The following is a 13,992-nucleotide window of genomic DNA, read 5'->3' on the forward strand; positions in this document are numbered from 1 at the left end:
CCCCATTTAAGAATGAGGGAACAGGCTCAAAGTGGTAACTTGTCCAAATCACATGTAAGTACAGAGTGAAATTTGTGCACAGAATTCATATGACACCATATTCCATGATCTTTCTGCTACACTCAACTAATCCTGATTGGAAAAGAGCAAACCAGAATTTTGGGGTTCGCAGTAGCCTCCTCATTCATTTTGTAGGAATTTAGTCTAAAGACAGCATTTTGGAAGTACACAGAGATTTGGATGGTAAGCTGTTTATCTGAGTGCTGTTTATGACACTGAAAAGCTAGAAACAACCTAAATGCCTGGTTCTTGGAGCTGATTAAATAGCCATACTTCTGTACGCTATTAAAATAAGATCATAATGGGGCACCAGGGTGGCTCAGTGGGTTGAGCCTCTGCCTTCGGTTCAGGTCGTGGTCTTGGAGTCCTGGAATTGAGCCCTGGAATTGAGCATCGGGCTCTCTGCTCGGCGAGGAGCCTGCTTCCCCCTCCCCCTCTGCCTGCCTCTCTGCCTACTCTGCCTACTCTCTTCTCTCTTTGTCAAATAAATAAATAAAATCTCTATAAAAAAATAAGATCACAAAATTGTATATATAGGCATCAAAATCTACACATGGTATATTAAGATTAAATGGGTTATATAATAATGTTATAACATAAATTGATGTTTGTTAAAAACATATTTACGCGGAGGATTTTGAAGGCTATTCTAAAAGGGGTTAATAGTAATTTTTTTTTCCTTTTTCCTATTGCTATTCTCCAGATTTTCTGGCATGAACACGTATTACTTTCATGATATAAAAACATTATCTTTGGGGCGCCTGGGTGGCTCAGTGGGTTGAGCCACTGCCTTCGGCTCAGGTCATGATCTCAGGGTCCTGGGATTGAGCCCCACATCGGGCTCTCTGCTCAGCAGGGAGCCTGCTTCCTCCTCTCTCTCTGCCTGCCTCTCTCCCTACTTGTGATTTCTGTCTGTCAAATAAATAAAGAAAAATCTTTTAAAAAAATTATCTTTTTAAAGCTGAGAATGAACTAACAAAGGTCATGGGAACAGGTGTCCCCCTTGCAGTGTCCTGGAACAGTCTGGAAGCACTGCCAAACCCTTAGGTAAAAGTGTTCTCCTTGCTTCCTCAGACTCAGCCTGCATGGTGGAGGATGACCCTCGGGAGAGATGCATTTTATTGAGGTCTTTGACCAGTGTGGTGAGACCTGCGGGTTCACGGTTGAGACTATACACATCCCTTCTCACAGTGGGGGCTAGCAGTGGCCAGAACTCCAGGGTGGGGCTCCCCAGCCAATATCTTGGACATGGTCATGGTGTAGCCCCTGAGCCTGACTTCAGCCCCTACTGCTCCCTAGTCCCATAGTGATACTCCCTGGAACCTGGATAGGGCACAGCTACAAAAAAAAAGTCCTCAAAGATATCGCTTTCCTCCTCATAGCTCAGGGGAGACCTCAGTACAGTCTGAAATCCACAGTCTTGGAGGCCAGGAGGAGTGTGTGTAAGAGAGGGAGAGATAGAAACAGACAGACAACTGTCCTCCTTGACCCAGTGACAGGGCCTTTTCACATGGCTAATGGGTGAGAGCTCTGAGCCACTCAGTGACACTTGTTGTGTGTGGTGGGAGGCGGTTAGAGATGCTAGATTCCAGCCAGGTTCCTTTTTTTTTTTTTTAAGTTCAATTCATTAACTTTCTTTTTTAAGATTTTTATTTATTTATTTATTTGACGGAGAGAGAGATCACAAGTAGGCAGAGGGGCAGGCAGAGAGAGAGGGGGAAGCAGGCTCCCTGCTGAGCAGAGAGCCTGATGCGGGCCTCGATCCCAGGACCCTAAGATCATGACCTGAGCCGAAAGCAGCGGCTCAACCCACTGAGCCACCTAGGTGCCCCCCAGCCAGATTCTGATATCACTCACCTGGCCCCCTTGGGATAAGGTTGGGGGAGCAGTAGATGAGGGGGTGGAAGGGGAAGGGACATCCTCTAACTAGAAGTAAGACTGTTGAGTCTGATCTCTGCCCAAAAGCCCACCAGCCCCATTCTCTACTATGAGTTCTTTCTGCCCTTCTTCCCACTCTTTCCTCTTGGCTTGTCCTTCATTCTGCCCACACCATGTCTATGTGTCTGTATAACTACTCTGCCCCCAGGTAGATTTAGATGACAGGGATTGTGGGGACACGTAGTGCTGGGCTATTCCGTGTAGCTTTGTTTGTCTAAGACAAAAACTGGAAATAGCCAAAGTACCCATAAGTAGGAGACCAGTTAAAAACATTTGATGCATCCAAACAGTGGAGTAATTGTAGCCATTAAAAAGGGCATATTGGGGCGTCTGGGTGGCTCAGTGGGTTAAGCCACTGCCTTCGGCTCAGGTCATGATCTCAGGGTCCTGGGATCGAGTCCTGCATTGGGCTCTCTGCTCAGCAGGGAGCCTGCTTCCTCCTCTCTCTCTCTCTGCCTGCCTCTCTACCTACTCGTGATCTCTGTCGTCAAATAAACAAATAAAACCTTTAAAAAGAAAAAAGGACATATTGATAGGAAAATACATTCAAAATTGAATTGTTGAATGAAAAAAGCAGGGCATTCTATGTACCATATAATCCCATTTGTGGTATGATTATATAATCACACACATATGCATATATGTATAAGTACATATTTATTTAAGCATAAAACATTTTTGTAAGGCTGCACAAGAAAGTGTGAACAGGATTTTCCTCTGGAAGATGGAACTTGGAGATTGGAATAAGGTTTTACTCATCACCTTATACTTTCCTTCCTACCTCCTTTCTTTCTCTCTCTCTTTCTTTCCCACCTTCCCTCCCTTCCTTCCTCCCTTTTCTCCCTTCCCTTCCCTTCCCTTCTTTCTTTCCCTTTACCTCATTCCACACTCAATGCAATTTTACTTATAATGAAAAAATTTAAGTTAACTTAAAAATATACGGTGGGGCACCCGGGTGGCTCAGTTGGTTAAGTGCCTGCCTTCAACTCCGGTCACGATCCTGGAGTCCTGGGATGAAGCCCCGCATCCAGGCTCCCTGCTCAGTGGGGAGTCTGCTCTTCCCCTGCCCTCTGCCCAGCCCCACCCTTGTTCTCTCTCTCACTTGCGTGCACACACGCTCGCTCTCTCAAATAAATAAATAAATAAACAAATAAAATCTTTTAAAAATCTATAGTAAAGGTAGATGTTAATAGTGGTCAAATTGAATTATAATAGTTTTCAAGTAAAGATAACTAGTCTTATTTTTTTTTTTAAGATTTTATTTATTCATTTAACAGAGAGGGAGAGTACAAGCAGGGAAAACAGCAGTCAGTGGGAGGGAGAAGCAGGCTCCCTGCTGAGCCAGGAGCTGGATGTAGGACTCCATCCCAGGACCAGGGGATCACGACCCGAGCTGAATGCAGATGCTCAACAAACTGAGCCACCCAGGCCTCCCAGCTCGGCTCATGTTTTTAAAATTCTAAATAAGTAAATAAATAGCAACTTCTCCCGCCCTCTTTGTGGTTGGTTGGGAGTAGATGCTGATGGTTGGGAGTAGATGTGGTGGTTGGGAGTAGATGCTGAGTGCATGAAGTTGGGAGGTTTCTGGTAGCCAAGGAACAGGGGTCTAGAAATCCTTGAGCCTGGCTCTCTGTGGCACTGACAAGGGGGCAGAGACAAGAGGCCACCACACAGACACTCGCCTTACCTGGACACCAGGGATTGAAGAGCAGGATGAACTCCCCAAGCTGGTAGGCTGTGACAGATCTCTGGAAAGAGTCAATATGAACTTTCAGGAGATACCGACCCACAGGTGCCACAGGAGGGGCGCACAGGCTCACCTCCATGGAGCTGGCCCCATTAGTCTCCAGAGAGGCAATCCATGGGCTGGGGCCATGACGACCGGTTAGGCTGAACAGGGCTCGAGTCCCATTGGACAAGTCTGGTAGGGGTCCTGGGAGGGAAGCAGAACAGAGGCTCTGTGTTTCAACCCTCCAGAATCTCCCTAAATACATCACACACACACACACACACACACACAAATACCTTCAGGGGTCCTCACCAGTCTCAACGACGAAGATGATATTGTCCAGGTCTGGCTGGAAGCCCCGGCTCCTGAAGTACAGAGTGAGGTTGAAGGACTGGCCCCGGCGGACTAGGAGGCGGTCAGAGCTGATCTCATCTGTGTGGTGCCTCACATTGTTCTGGGAGCTCTGGAGGTCTGTGAGGACCACTTCCAGCCCTGCAACAGGGCAGCCAGGAGCATATGAAAGGGCAGGGTTGTGGAGCCTGGTCCAATCCTGCCCGCCACTTAGTTGTACAAAATTAAGAAAGAAGCTTAACCTCTCTGAGTCTCAGTTTCCAAGTCAGTAAAACAAAACCTATAATACCAGCCTTACATGGTTTTTATGAGGATTAAATGAAGATTCATACATGCAGGTGCCTCTTTCTTCCTTCCTTTTCCCCTCCCTTCCTTGCTTCCGGGACCCTCTATCCGCATCTTGCTTACACTCTCTTGGAGACACATGGTTTTCTGCCTCTATCCAACCCCTTTTGTAGTCCTGGTCAAGTGTGATCGCTCCCTTCAGCCTAGCATATCTCCAGATTCACCCCAGCATCCAGCTTTTGGACTCAAGTTAACAGTTTCAGTTGGCCCAGTACCAGCCTCCACATCTAGATCTGGTAGTACTATGCTTTTAGCAATTTGCTGACTCTCTGCCCACCACTAATGCCATGTGCCTATTACCCTGGGAGCTGGGATTCTGAGGACAGTCAAAGAAAGGCCCACTCCCAGGGGTACGTGGGTAGCTTAGTCAGTTAAGCGTCCAACTCTTGGTTTTGACTCGGGTCATGGTCTCAGGGTTGTGAGATTAAGCCCTGCATAGGGCTCCACACTAAGCGGGCAGTCTGCTTGTGTTTCCCTTCTTTCCCTCCCTCCTACCCACCCTTCAAATAAAGATAAATCTTAAAAAGAGAAGAAGGAGAAGGGGAAGGGGAAGCACCTGGGCTTACAAGCTTTAAAGCACAACTGGCTCTCCTATCTCCTTCTTAGTCTTTATCCATTCGTGTGTGACAAGTCCCTTTACCCATATTAAAATATCTCTGATGCTGGGGGTGCCTGGGTGGCTCAGTGGGTTAACCCGCTGCCTTCGGCTCGGGTCATGATCTCAGGGTCCTGGGATCGAGTCCCGCGTCGGGCTCTCTGCTCATCAGGGAGCCCGCTTCCCTCTCTCTCTCTCTGCCTGCCTCTCCATCTATTTGTGATTTCTCTCTGTCAAATAAATAAATAAAATCTTAAAAAATAAAATAAAATATCTCTGATGCCAACCCGTCCCTTTCCAAATTTACACAATTCTGGCCTCCTCACTTCATACCTAGTGACCATAAGAGCCTCTATCAGATCTCCTGCTTCCTACTCATCCCCTCCTAACACATCACCAGATTTTCTTTCCTCAAAACAAATTGATCATGCCAACCTTTTGCTCTAAAAGTTCTGTGATACCCCACAGCCCACCATACAAAAGACACACTCCTTAGCCTGACATTTATTACCACACCTGGTCTTCACCTACACTTGGATTCTCACTTCTCACCACTCCCATTATGGACTCTCTCCTCTAGCCAATCTGTCCTCAAGCAAATGGTAGCCTTGCCTGTCCATATATTTTGATCCTGCTGTACAGCCAACTTAGAATGCCTTCTCATTCCATCTGTCCCAACCAAATATCTAACCAAATTCCACCTGTCCTTCAAGGTCTGTTGAAGACCCATCTGTTTCATGAAGCCTGCCCCAGTTGACCCACCCTTCTTCCCATCTCCCACTGACCTGCCATACTTAACTGCATCACTTACAGAAAATCTTAATTGCTTCATTTAGTTAATACCATGCTCATTTTTTTTTCAATTTTATCAAACTTTTACTGAGAGCCTACTAATTTCAGGATCAGCATGAGACATTCAGGTAGTTTTGTCAAGTTTTCGTCTGTCTTCCATGAGGATAAAGGCCTAGCTGTTTTGTCTCAGCTGTATGTAGATTATAAGAAATACAAACCAAAACATTTGATGATATCTAACACCCTCTCACAATAAAATACAAGTAAATTATATATGGGAAAATAAGTAAATTTGCTCAATCTGAAAAAGATTATCTGGGAAAAATCCAAGCCAAAACCATACTTAATAGTAAAAAACTAGGTACTTCCCCCTATGTTTAGGAACAAGACAAGGATGTCTCCTCTCTCCCCATCCATTAGCATTATACTGGAGTTTCTAGCCAATATACACTGGAAAGAAGATGTACTATTATTTTTTATTAACATATAACATATCTTGAATATAGCAAATCCTAACAAATCCACACACAAAATTAGAACTAGTGGACATATTCATTTACATTCATCAAAAATTAATTACATTTCATACACTTGTGATGAATAAAGCTGCACCCCTACCTTATGCCATATAAAATAATGGGCTCAAAATCAATTAAGGACTTGAGTGTAAGGGCTAAAACTATAAAACATTTAGAAAAAAACATAGGGGTAAATTTTCATGATCTTGAACCAGGAAATGATTTCTTAGATATGAAATAGAAGCACAAGCAATAAAAGAAAAAAAACTATAAATTAGATTTCATCGAAACTAATAACTGTAGTTTCAAGTACATCTTCAATAAAGTGAAAAGACAACCAGTAGAATGATTGAAAATATTTGTAAATCATATATCTGATAAGGGACTTGTATCAAGAATATATAAGGAGGGGCACCTGGGTAGCTCAGTTGGCTAAGCTGTTGCCTCTAGGGTCCTGAGATGGAGCCCTGCATTGGGCTCCCCGCTCAGTGGGGAACCTGCTTCTCCTTCTTCTTCTGCTTCTCTCCCTTGCTCATGCTGTCTTGCATGCATACTGTCTCTCTCTCTCAAATAAAGAAACAAAATCTTTAAAAAAGAATATATAAAGAATTTGTATGACCTAATAATAAAAAAGTAACCCAAATGAAAAATGGGCAATTGATCTGAATAGACATTTCTCCAAGAGAATATGCAAAAGACCAATAAGCAAATGAAAAAATGTAAACATCATTAATCATTAGGGAAATGCAAATTAAATACCACTTCACACCCACTGGGGTAGCTCTAATAAGAAAGATAGAAAATAACAAGTGTTGGTTAAGGATGTGGAAAAATTGAAACTCTATACATTGCTGGTGAGATTGTAAAATGGTGTAGCTGCTTTGGAAAACAGTATGGCAGTTCTTCAAAAAGTCAAAAATAGAGTTAACATGTGACTCAGCAATTTCACTCCTAGGTATGTGCCCAAGAAATTGAAAATATATGTTCACACAAAATCTGTACATGAATGTTGATAGAATATTTATTCATAATAGCCAAAAGATGGAGACCATCAAATGGTTACTGAATCAATGAATGTGGTATACCTATATAGAAGAAACTTGAAAACATTATGCTAAGTAAAAGGAGTCAGACATAAAAGGTCACATGTTATATGATTCACATTATGAAATCTGCAGAATAGGTAAACCCATAGAGACAGATGGTAGATTAGGGTTTGCCAGGGCCTGGGAGGAGGTGGGAATGAGATGTGACGGTGGATAGGTATGGTGTTTCTTATAAAAGAAATATAAGCATAATGGTCAGCACATTGTATGTACTAAAAGATTGTTAGGGCTCATGGGTGGCTCAGTCAGTTAAGCATCCAACTCAGTTTTGGCTCAGGTCATGATCTCAGAGTCACGAGATGGAGCCCTGCATTGGACTCCACACTCAGCATGGAGTCTTCTTGAGATTCTTTCTCCCTCTCCTTTCCCCTCTGCCCTTCCCCCTGCTCTCTCTCTCTAAAATAAATAAGTAAAATCTTAAAAAAAAAAAAAAGATGTTTGTTAGTTTGAATAGAGTTCTCTCTCCTTTGCATAATCATTCTGCACTTATTTCAAATTCAACCAACACCTCATTGGAGGCTGGGCACCATCCTAGGCACTCTGTCTCATTGAATCCTCACCACAATGTTGGAGGGATGAAATGCTATGTCATTCACACTTAGAGATGAGGAAACAAAGTTCAGACAGATTAAGTTTCTTATCTAAGCTTGAACCTAGGGTTACTGGCCCAAGTCCTGTGCTCTTTCCGTTACCCAACACTAGCTGCATTGCTCTTCCTCACTCGTGTTCAGAAAGGACATCTAGCGCACTCTCAGCGGGACTAGTGGGAAAAGAATTCACTCTTTTTGGAGACCAGATGACTAGACAGACATTACTAACTGGCTCTAATTCAGGTTGGGCATGTGACCCAGAACACACAACAGGTACGGCAACATTTGTCTGACAGCAAGCACTGAGGCCAAATCTCATCTTCTGGATATATCATGGGTCAAGTTAATCTCTGCCTATCATGCTGGGATCGGTCTTCACTCCAGATACCAGATGTTCAAATATGGGGCACATTTACTATTGGCCATGTTTGTTCTCACTCCATGTGAGGAGAGAAGGGAGTGAAATGATCAGGGAAATAGAAAGGAAATTATAGGAAGAATTTTTAAAGTAATTTATCTCAGTATTTATCCTAGAGAAACACTCCCACATGAGTACAGAGGCATCCAGAAGAATGTGCCCTGCAACATTGCTTATATAACTGGAAAATGAGAAACAACCTAAATGCCTACCAAAAAGGGACTGGATAGGGGCTCCTGGGTGGTTCAGTTGGTTGAGCATCCTGATCTTGGTTTTGGCTCAAGCCTTGATCTCAGGCTCATGGGTTTGAGCCCCGCAGACGGCTCCACACTCAGCTGGGAGTCTGCTTCCCTTCTCCCCCTCCCTTTGCCCTGCTCTCTCTCATAAATAAATACATCTTTTTTTTTAAATGGGACTGGATAAATAAATTATTTATACCCATACTATGGGATACTTTGCAAAGTGGGAAATTTTGAGGTAGATTTATAGATACTAAATGGCACAGGTAGAGCTCCAACACATTTCTATTGAGTGAAAAAGTATCAAGCTGTAGAAAAATACGTGCAACATGATGATACTGTGATACACCAAAAACAAGCTTGTCTTATACTGAATATATATCTTTATTTACAGACAAAAGACTAGAACAGTAGTTTCTGTTAGAAATGATCACAGTGGTTTCTCAAGATGAGGCTGAGGTTGGGGGTGGCAGGCAGTCGACTGTAGCTTTATCTGTAATTATTGTTTTATTTTACTCCAACTATGTACCCATGTATTTCTTGTGTAGTTAAAAATTATGAAAATTTAAACAAAAAATAGTAAATGAAGATGAGGCTGTTAAGTTTGTAGAGCATGGAGTTCGTTCTTATAAATGGTTTCAACTAACCATTTACTCTTCAGTAGAAGCTTTCTAGAGAGGGAGTTGATACAGAGAGGAGTGGTGGTGGGAAGATGAGCTAAAATGAGGAAGAGACCTCCTGAAGTGGGGAAAAAAGGGAAGATATGAAGATGAGGGAATATTGGAGTTGAAAGACAACTTCGAGATGATTCTTATTCACCCCCATCCCACTTCTCTAGCTGGGAACTAGAGAAGTGACTTGCTAAATGTTAAAGAGTCAGCAAGTGGCAGAGGACAGGATCCCTGACCCACTCATCCCTGGCCCTGCCCCGTCCCACTGGGTTATGGAAGCAGGCATGCTGGTACACAGCTGTTTGGCTATGTTTACCAGCCAGCCTCCACTTTGTCTCCTGGGTCTCAGGCTATCAACAAATAGTGAGGTTCCTGAGTTTCTGCTCTTTCTGCCTCAGTTCTTTATTTACTCTTTTCTTCCCCTGAATCCTTTTTCCCCTTGACTCCTATGGTCTCTCTCTCTTCTTTCTCTCTCTGTTCCAGCAGCCCCGTGGGCCTTCCCTACCTTGCTCCATGGTGGCTGCCTCTGGTTCCTGGCCTGCTCCTCACAGGAGAGCTGGGTGGTGTGGAGCTTCAGGAAACTGGTTCTGGAGTGGTTTACTCCCCTTCCATCCTCAAGACTCCAGGAGACACCGAAGGCAGGGTGGCTGCTGCACTGCCACCTGTTTACTGGGCAGATCACAACTGGTTTTCTCACTTGCCCTCAGGTTTTTCTTGGCAGCGTTGGTTGGCTGAGAGGACGTGTGGAGGCCAATGAACTCTCAGGCCTGTGTGCCATGTGAGCTTTTGACAGCTCTTGGGCAATGGGGCCTTCCATGGCAGTTGCTGTGCTGTAGTCAGGGAGCCAGGTGGGAGAGATGAGCTGATGTGGCCTCTCAGGGGACGGAGGGGACTGTGCCCCCTGCAAGAAAGAATACCAGGGTCCCAAGACTACAGCTCACAACTGAGGAAGCCTGGAAGAGTTCTCAAGCCTAGAACTCTGCTTGGCCTTTTTTTTTTTTTTTCCCCTGAAGAGTCACTTTCTAGACATCAAATGCAAATGGAACCCACTCTGGATCACCCTTGGTATGATTTTGTGGTATTCCTTTTTTGGCAGAGCTATTGTCTTGGGTGAAACCTGCTGGTGAAGGTGAAACTTAGATAAAAGCAGTAGAGGACGCAAACTTGGGAAGATTCATGGAGGAGTTTTGGAAGTAGATTAGAGGGTGGGAATGCCAATGAGTGACCTTGATTCTATTAAGAACATTACATGTTCTGGGAGTGAGTGTGAGGGGAGAAAAGCACAAATGGGAGAAGACAGGTGGAAGGAGGGGAAAAGGCTCTTCTCAGGGAGTGGGTGGGACACTTTAAAGTTCCCCTCCCCCACCCCACCTCCACACTTCTTCTCCCTCCTGTGGGACCCTTTTCTGTGCATTCTCTTGCTTTCTGCATCCCTTAACCTCCCTCCTTAGGAACCTCACTCATCACCATCTGCCCTCTCTCCTGTATTTTTTTATTAATAATTTTTATTAACATATAATGTATTATTAGCCCCAGGGTTACAGGTCTGTGAGTCATCAGGCTTACACGTTTCATAGCAATCACCATACCACATATCCTCCCCAGGGTCCATAACCCAACCCCCTCTCCATAACCCACTCTCCACAGCAACCCTTAGTTTGTTTTGTGGGATTAGGAGTCTCTTATGGTTTGTCTCTCTCCCGATCGCATCTTATTTCATTTTTTCCTTCCCTACTCCCAAACTCCCCACCCTGCCTCTCAAATTCCTCATATCAGGGAGATCATATGATAATTGTCTTTCTATGATGGACTTATTTCACTTAGCATAATACCCTCTAGTTCCATCCACACTGTCGCAAATGGCAAGAGTTCAATTTTTGATGGTTGCATAGTATTCCGTTATATGTGTGTATATATATACACACACACACCACGTATATATACACACATATATATACACACACACTATATATATATATATATATATATATATATATATATACACACACACACACACACACACACACACACACCCCACATCTTTATCCATTCATCTGTTGATGGACATCTAGGTTCTTTCCATAGTTTGGCTATTGTGGACATTGCTGCTATAAATATTCAGGTGCACATGCCCCTTCTGATCACTACATTTGTATCTTTAGGGTAAATATCCAGTAAGTGCAATTGCTGGGGTGTAGGGTAGCTCTATTTTCAATTTTCTGAAGAACCTCCATGTTGTTTTACAGAGTGTCTGCACCAACTTGCATTCCCACAACAGTGTAGGAGGGTTCCCTCTCTCCCGTATTTTCGACTCTCCCTCTCCCCAGTCTGCTCTTACAGTGTGTGTATCCATGCACATATGCATTTCACTACCTCACACACACACACACACACATACCTTTAATCCAGAATGGAACGCCTCCCCTCTCCCCTTCCTCTTGCATTTCTGGTCTTGGTGAGTGAGGATGGTGCCTGCCCAGTTCCTTTGGGAGCCACCTTGTATTTCTCTGTCTTCCTGGCCTCCTTTTAGGCCATCAGTCGCTGAGCCCTGCCAGTCCAGCTCCTGATTATCTCCTAACATTAGCCCATCTTCCCTGTGCCCTTGGCCCTGCCTTCTCTGAAGCACCCCCTTGCCTGGACAACTCCCACCCATCCTTTTTCCAAAAGAGTCATCCTCAGTCAAGTTGCTCTTGGCTTAAAATCCAGCAGTGGGTTGGGGTGCATCAGTGGCTCAGTCGGTTGAGCATCCGATTCTTGGTTTCCCCTGAGGTTGTGATCTCGGGCTCGTGGGATTGAGCCCCGTGTGAGGCTCTACACTGGGCATGGAGCCCACTTAGGATTCTCTCTCGCTTTCCCTCTCGGGATGCTTCTCGGAGTGGCTCAGTTGCTTAAGCATCTGACTCTGGATTTCGACTCAGGTTATGATCTCAGGGTTGTGGAATCGAGCCCCCGTGTGGGGCTCTGTGCTCAGTGGGGACAGTGCTTGGGATTCTCTCTCTCCCTCTGCTTCCCCCACCCCAGTCACGCTCTCTCTCCCTCTCTAAAATAAATATATCTTTAAAAAAATCCAGCAGTGGGTCAAGTCCAAACTTTCCAACATCGCCCCCAAAGCCCTTCAGGATCTTTCCTTCCTGCCTGGAGTCCACTCAGGCCAAAGCCCTGCTGTTCTCAGATGCAGACCTGCTCTCCTGCACCTGTCAGTCTCTTTCTGAAATGTCCTTCTCTCAATTGTCTACTTTCTCAGATCCAGGCTCAAGCACTTCCCCTCCAGGAAGTTTTCCTAACACCCTCTCAACTACCACACCAGGCATTTGGGGGCACCCTCTTTTCATTCCCTATTAGCCAACTAATACACAACATTATAAATATTTAACCTATTTTTCCCCCAGACCCCTGGAAGGTATGGCCTAGTCTTATTAATATATCCCTAGTGCTTATTAATGGTGGGGGCAAATAGTAAAACTACTAGTAGACTAGTAGTAGTCTAGTAGACTAGACTAGTAGACTAGCGACATCTTTTCAGTTCCAGACACTGCCTTACATTATGTGCCTTATCCCACTGAATCTTCATGCTGTTCCCCATGAGTTCTATTATTGTTCTATTACTATAGAACTATTATTGTTCCTCTACTACAAGTGAGGAAATTGAAGCTTGAAGACATTCAACAGTTTTCCCAAGATCACTAAAAACTAGTGGAGCCAGATTTGAAGGCTGTCAGTCAGACTCCAGAGTCCTGCTTAAGTGCTTAATGCACAATCTGAAGGATGGGCAGTTTTCCAGTTCATATTTGCTGGCCAGTGCAGAGAGTGAATTAAAAGATGACCCATGCATGAACAAATGGATAAATGCCTGAACACACTACCACATTAGTGGAAATGGGTTAGCCCAGGGGAGGAGGAGGCGGAGGCATAGGCAGGAGAGCTGAATTGGGAGGAGAGACAAGAAGGTGAGTGCAGGGAGGGCGAGTGGGTCTGGAGAGGTGGGGTAGACAAAGAGGAAGGTGCCCAATGGCCACCAGACAATAATAGCCTATTTCATGGCAGTGAGCTAATGAGCTGACTCACAGGTTCAGCTTGTCATTGGATTCCTACAAACCATTAGAGAGTGTGTGGAGGTGTGTGTGCTGGGGGCAGGAGGCAGCACTGATCACAGTAGCTCATTCCTTGATCCAGGGTAAGGGAGGCGGAGGAGAGCCAGGGAAGCTGAGCAGAGTTGAAGAGCACCTTCCTCTCCGGAGGGAAGCAGGTCTGTGACCTGCAAGGGTAGGGCACAGAGCAGATCCTGGAACACTCAAGAAGGCAGGTGTGGGCTCACCTATCTTCCCCCTGGCCAGCTCTCCCAAGATGGGGGTGGGGTACCCAGAAGTTTCTAAAACTCAGATTAGGATGGTATTTCTGACCCTACCATGAATTCCCAGTATTCTCTGAGCCATGTTTCAATTTCCTTACCTGTATACTCAGGGTCCATGACTCCATGGGTGCCCAGATCTGAGGGGAGGGAGAGAGTTTCCCACAGACAATTGCAAAGGGAAGCCCGAACTGACAGATCCATGTGTGTTCCTGTGCCTCCTCCTTCTTGCTCTGACTAGAAATGGAGCCGGTCACCCAGGAGAGGTGATTAAACTGATAGGAGGACCTTT

General features: G+C 44.8%; 2 protein-coding genes across 2 annotated transcripts in view; one reads left to right on the plus strand and one right to left on the minus strand.

The window, feature by feature from the left end:
- TGM5 (transglutaminase 5) overlaps positions 1-10,040 on the minus strand; it is a 31,749-nt gene extending 21,709 nt beyond the window's left edge. The window contains exons 1-3 of the mRNA XM_004751223.3: positions 9,858-10,040; positions 4,040-4,219; positions 3,686-3,931 (exon numbers count right to left, since the gene is read on the minus strand). Of these exons, the coding sequence (XP_004751280.1) occupies positions 3,686-3,931; positions 4,040-4,219; positions 9,858-9,867 (436 nt within the window). The 5' untranslated portion in view covers positions 9,868-10,040. The remainder of the gene's footprint in view (positions 1-3,685; positions 3,932-4,039; positions 4,220-9,857) is intronic.
- Positions 1-13,992, plus strand: part of CCNDBP1 (cyclin D1 binding protein 1) — an 83,874-nt gene that overhangs the window by 61,058 nt on the left and 8,824 nt on the right. The gene's annotated exons all lie outside the window — the stretch shown is intronic.

The sequence above is a fragment of the Mustela putorius genome, unplaced genomic scaffold, assembly GCF_011764305.1.
Source record: "Mustela putorius furo isolate JIRA1106 unplaced genomic scaffold, ASM1176430v1.1 tig00003898_pilon_pilon_pilon, whole genome shotgun sequence".
NCBI classification, from domain to species: Eukaryota; Metazoa; Chordata; class Mammalia; order Carnivora; family Mustelidae; genus Mustela; species Mustela putorius.